The 6,000-nt window shown below is 44.0% G+C and overlaps 1 protein-coding gene across 11 annotated transcripts in view; it reads left to right on the forward strand.

Annotated features, from left to right (window-relative positions):
* SLC1A1 (solute carrier family 1 member 1) overlaps positions 1 to 5,784 on the forward strand; it is a 66,475-nt gene extending 60,691 nt beyond the window's left edge. For 7 of the 11 annotated variants that reach the window (XM_036433948.2, XM_036433943.2, XM_036433942.2 and 4 more), the window contains 2 exons: positions 1,940 to 2,074; positions 3,433 to 4,408. In XM_036433948.2, the coding sequence (XP_036289841.1) occupies positions 1,940 to 2,074; positions 3,433 to 3,679 (382 nt within the window). In that variant the 3' untranslated portion in view covers positions 3,680 to 4,408. Of the gene's footprint in view, positions 1 to 534; positions 1,895 to 1,939; positions 2,075 to 3,432; positions 4,409 to 5,379 lie in introns of those variants that run through there. The other 4 variants (XM_036433944.2, XM_036433950.2, XM_036433945.2 and 1 more) reach the window with 3 other exon arrangements.
* The last annotated feature ends 216 nt before the right edge of the window (positions 5,785 to 6,000 follow it).

Consider the following 6,000-nt stretch of genomic DNA (forward strand, 5'->3'; position numbering starts at 1 on the left):
TTAACTGTGAATCCTACAGTATCAAGAATTTACTCACTTATTCAATGACAATCATGTCATTATCTTCTGGAACATCATCATAACAATCCAATTCCTGAATTTCCTGGTGAATTTCTTGTGACTCCATTTCTTTCAGAATCAGTGGACCAAATCTCTCATGGTTAGCCTGGGGGGGGGGGGGGGCTTATTTTCAGAGGATGTCTTATTTTCAGGGAAACACAGTAGCAGCAGCTGCTGACGTAGCCAAAGTGGCATCAGTTTTTAAGCATCTCCTAGGTCCAGGTGCTATGCTGGATGCCTTAAATGTGTTACCTCATTGAATCCACAGCAGCACTACAAAGCAAACACATCAGTTCCATCTTACAGGGGACAAACAGATTCAGAGAAGTAACTTGCCTAAGGACAGGCTGTTAATAAAATTTTCCCCCCTATCAGAAGATTCATACTTCAGATGAAAGCAAGTTAGCTGAAATTCAGTAAAGTAAGGTCAAGGTCAAAGAGCAGAGTTTGACTAAATGGATTTTGAGTCTCAAGCCCAGCCTCAGGCTGTAGTGACCCCATGGTTAACAGTGATGTGTTGAGGGTTCCAAGAAGGAGCAGTGGGCATGGGCACCTACTACTTCTGACAGAGAAAACCCCTCATTGCAGTCCGTTTAAATTTTTTCAACCAGCATTGAAAAAAACTTGGATTTAACAAAGAATACTTAAGGCAGAAGAGATCCAAAGGGTTGTGTAGGCCTGGAACTTTGAGAGTAATTGGGACAGCCCCAGAAATCTCTAACTTACTAGAAATTGGGTGGCCATAGCCACTAAGAAAAAACTTACTTGTCAAAGAACTCTGGCCTGAGTTTAACCATACCCTCAAACACTCCCTGTGACCCGTACTGGGCAGAAGAATGGGCACTGGGATCAGCTTTGTAAGAACGGTGAGGCTTTATGAACTCACAAGAATATGGACTTGTGGCTAGAATCGGGGATTCTTCTAGTCTAAATCGGCAGTTTCTGCATCTTCACCTTTCAACTCAGCGACATCCTGGAGGCAGTTCAGGCCTTGGCCCAGAGTAAGGACATGTCTCGAGAAGAATGTCGTGGCTGTCCCCTTCAAGCTGACTCAAATCAAGGGACTTTTTCCGGACTGGAGGAGAGCTCTTGCTCCCTCCAAAGTGACCAGATGTAAGGAAGTTGCTGATGAAAAACTGCACATTCCAAAGGGGAAAATTCTTTGTGCCACATTTTATCTGCCCAAGCGGGATCTTTTTAAATACTTCACAAAGTTCCCATGGCTGCCTCTCCTGAATTCCAGACCTTTCTTTTGTACAAAGTGCATCCTCTGGCAAAAAGGAGCCTTCTGAATGAACACTTGTACCTTGGACAGCAGTCAGCTATTTCTTAAGTCAGTGCCAGAGATGTCAAGAGTCTAATGATGTTGAGAAAGTGAATAAAACCTCCTTAAACACTTGAAATTTTAGCTTCACCTAAAATGCCCTTGACCATCTGTCCATACCACTCTCCCTTTACTATCCTTCGAGGCAACGTAAATCCCTGGCAAATATTACATTCTCCTTAAATGCTTAATGGATGAGTAGACAGAAAAAGTAGGTGGAGAGACATTTGTCATTTGTTTCGGAGGGATGGGCAGATAGTCATCCATCCCAGTTGGTAAACACTTGCCTTCCTCTTGAATCTCGCTCTTGCACGTTGTGTGCCTCATGCAGTCCTTGCATTAGGGAGGGCTGCCCTCTTTCCCCCTGGAAGATAATACTCCCCTCTGTCTCCCACCGCCCTTTAACAAGGCAGAGCTGGTGCTCAGTAGATAAGAGATTTTGACTGGCCAATTTGGGGACACAGCAGTAATAGTATCGGGACTGTTTCGGGCCACGGGCCCTGAAGGAAGAAATGGGTATCTAACTCCTTTTGTGCTGGTGTGTTTTGGCTACAGTGTCACAGCCACAGCTGCCAGCATCGGAGCTGCGGGTGTACCCCAGGCCGGCCTGGTGACCATGGTGATCGTGCTGAGCGCTGTGGGCCTGCCCACTGAGGATGTCACCCTGATCATCGCTGTCGACTGGTTCCTGTGAGTTTGATAAACGTGCTGCAGAATCTTAAGTCTGTCATTCTCTCTTCAGATTGCCTAATGAGCCATCTGTTGCTGCTTTCATTTCCCTCTAACCAGGCCATCTGATAATGTGGTTAAAAATTAACTCCTCAGAAACTTCAAGCAGTGATTTTAAAAAGCCCGTGATCTGTAGTAGCGCATTATACCTGGTAATGCTCAAGGTTAAAAGCCAGGCATTGGGCAAGATAAACACAAAATAACATGGTGAAGAAGGTAGGCAAGACCCCAGACATTCCAAACCCCTTAGGCCACCCTGGCCTATCCCAGCCCTAGCAGCATAGGTTCAGACCACTTCAAAATCAGCCCATCTTCCCAGCTTCAGACCATCAGGGGCAGTGGCATAAGCATTGGCTTTGCAATAAGACTGACTTGGGTTTGAATCTCTGAGCAGTGTCTTACTGGCTTTTGACCTTTAGTTCCTTAACCTCTCTGAGGTCTTGTTGTATAATCTGTAAGATGGAAAAGATTCCGTCTGTCTCATTGGGTTGGTTTAAGAACTGAGTGAGCTAATATGGGAGGAGTGTCTGGAAGGCAGTATGTGCTCAATAAAAGGCAAGTCTTAATTGTTATAACGAGAGAGAGAGAGAGAGAGAGAGAGAGAGAGAGCGCGCGCACGCGCGCGGGCGCGCGGGAGGGAGGGAGGGAGAGAGAAGGAGAAGGAGAAGTATTGGTTGAGGCTTGAATGGTCTAACTCCATGATGGGCAAACGCATTAGTCAACAGAGCCAAATATTAACAGTACAGCAATTGAAATTCCTTTTGAGAGCCAAATTTTTTAAACTTAAACTTCTTCTAACACCACTTCTTCACCCAGGCCGTGGTATTTTGTGGAAGAGCCACACTCAAGGGGCCAAAGAGCTGCATGTGACTCGCAAGCCACAGTTTGCCAACCATGGAGTTAGACCATTCAAGCCTCAACCAATCATATTCTCTCTCTCTCTCTCTCTCTCTCTCTCTCTCTCTCTCTCTCTCTCTCTCTCTCTCTCTCTCTCTCTCTCCCTTCCTCTCTCTCAGCTTAGCCAAGAGAGCCCAGAAATGTTCACAAGACAGAGGTCAGTGGTAATTGGTGAAGTTTGGGGAGTCATTGTGACTTGGGAGAATGGGCCTGGGGGATCTGGTTTGCTCATTCTGTGCCTTTATGAACCAACTTCTGCTTCAGGCCTGTGAGGAGAGGAGCCTCTGGTCAGCCAGCCATGAGGACAGTACTTTCTGCATTTGCTTGACTTGTAACTCAACATTTCAGGTCCTGTCTTCTGTCCAATGGGCAGGGAAATGAAATCTGGGCCTCCTGTCTGATTCACCCTCTCCCTTCCGCAGGGACCGGTTCAGGACCATGGTGAATGTCCTCGGTGACGCCTTTGGGACGGGCATAGTGGAGAAGCTCTCTAAGAAGGAGCTGGAGCAGATGACTGTTGCCTCTGACGTCAACTTCACGAACCCCTTTGCTGTGGAAACCACAACACTCGATAATGAAGACTCAGACGCCAAGAAGTCCTATGTCAACGGAGGCTTTGCCATAGACAGATCTGACACCATCTCGTTCACCCAGACCTCACAGTTCTAGAGGAAGGACATCTCTTAGCAAATTCAAACATTAAGGAAAAGAAGAACACTAATGGCCAATTGTACATTTGACCTGATTCACAGACCTCCAGACTATTTCTATATTTGGATTCGGAGCTTTTGCTCTCTCTGTTCTGGGACTTGGGGTTGGGGTAAGAGGAAAGGAAATTGATGAAAAGGCAAGCTATATTATCTGGAGTTTTAAAACTTTACAAGAGACAAAGTTTAGAAATATATAACATAGCAGTTGTTGGAATTAGGTAACAGATGTGAAAGCGCAATTGCTTTCTCACGCACAGACCAGTGTTTTGGGTTTTTAAAAAACTATTCTGTCAGTGATTACAAATTTTTTACTCAGGCTTTCTATTGGCATGGATTTCCTTTGATGTCTCACGTTTTTTATAGATGATAATGCATCCAAACCATCCCCCTTCCCTAGTTAATGTGCCAAACTGTCCATTTTGAACTCATCTCCAGCCAATTAAAAAAAAACACTGCTTTGAAAGAAAGCAGATCAACACAGTTCTGCAATAACAATTTTAAGATGAGTGTCAGGTTTGTGGGGAAGGGAAATCATTTTTTTCAAAGTACTGTACTGGGACACTGGTAACTATTAACCCAGTGTTCAGGGTAGAACTAGATAATATATATATTATTTTCATAAAAATTGCCAGACAGAGATCAGAATGGAACAGTCAATGTGAAATAAAGAGCTCTCCTAATACTTGAATAATAACTATGATTCCAATCCAGACCTACTCTGAGGCTTATCAGAACTCCTCTCTCAGGAGCACTACACTGAGAAATCGTGTTGTTTGATCATTTCTGCCCGAAAGCAGAGATGTGTTATGGTGATACTCAGAGGTGGCATAGCCATTCATTACAACTTCCAAATTCTCCTGCCCAGAGGGGGTCGTAGCAGCTCCATGTGAGATTATGTTCAAAGGTGTCACTCACGTAAGGCTGGATGTGTGTTTATCCAGCTGGAAGGCTTCATTCTTCCAAGGTCAGTAATACACACTTAAAAAATGATAGTCCTTTGCCCTTTTGTCCCCGACAGGGCCCAAGCAACAGTGGCAAGCTACCTGATAACTGTATTTCAATACGAATTTGGTAAGTTGAACAAGCCACACTGCCCAGAAAAGCACTATCCCTTCCCTGGATTCTTACAGAGTAACTCCCACAGCCTGAGATGTTGGGATCAGTGGTTCAGGAAAATCCTTCATTTGTGTGGTACTTGTGTCTTCCTCCAGGGAGAATTGTTCTAATCGACTAGCACCAGGGTCTGCAAACTGCGGCTCACAAGCCACATGCGGCTTTTTGGCCCCTTGAGTGTGGCTCTTCCACCATATACCATGGCCTGGGCGAGTCTATTTTGAAGAAGTGGCATTAGAAGAAGTTTAAGTGTAAACAAAATTGGCTCTCAGAAGAAATTCCAATCGTTGTACTGTTGATATTTGGCTCTGTTGACTAATGAGTTTACCTACCACTCAACTAGCAGTCTTGTGATCTTGGCCCTGCTCCTTAAAATCCATCATTTGCCATTCTCCTGCTAATTTATGAAAATATCTTATTAAAGTCTGTGCTTCAGCTCACCATCTTGTAAATAATGCTTAACATGACTTTTGTATTTACACTGAGATCTAAAATACCCGTGCTTCTGCAGTACTGAGTAGCCAATTTAAGCCTGTGCTTTCTTATTTAAGAAACCAGAAATTGTGCCAAATTGTGTATTCATGTCTCCGTGTTCAGTATTGACCACCTGCACCTGAAGGCTACAGGAGAATGATCCCGAATTGTCCCGTAAACCTAAGTATGAACCAGTAATTCAATGTGAGTTTTTAAATGCAAAGAATGGAATTGTTTATAGAAAGTCAATTTAAATATAATGCAGTTGAGTCGGTAATTTATCTTGGGCTGGATGGTTCTACCCCCCTGGCAGGTTTCTCCGATTTGAGGCACCAGAGTTGCAGAGCTGTTCATGAACTGCAGGTCATCCTTATTTTGGAGTCCATTTGTAACTGACCTCTTAACACACAGTGCTGTTAACGCATCAAAGAGAACAATGTTCCATTTCAGTCTCAATAAACATTCAATCATTCTTTCTTCCCTGCTTGTCTCTGTTTCATCTCACTCTGATGGGTGTGGGAAGGTGGAGACATGGTCAGTTAATTCAGATTGTACACAGATTGCATTTCCCAAACTGTGTTTATAGCCAAGAATGAAAAAGCAGGGCTTAGGGGAAGTAATCTAATTCTTCATGTTAATTAGTGGGGATTAAAAGGTTGAAATTCAGTGTCATTATGAGTACTTGCCCACAAT

The sequence above is a fragment of the Pipistrellus kuhlii genome, unplaced genomic scaffold (genome assembly GCF_014108245.1).
Source record: "Pipistrellus kuhlii isolate mPipKuh1 unplaced genomic scaffold, mPipKuh1.p scaffold_m20_p_12, whole genome shotgun sequence".
Lineage (NCBI taxonomy): Eukaryota > Metazoa > Chordata > Mammalia > Chiroptera > Vespertilionidae > Pipistrellus > Pipistrellus kuhlii.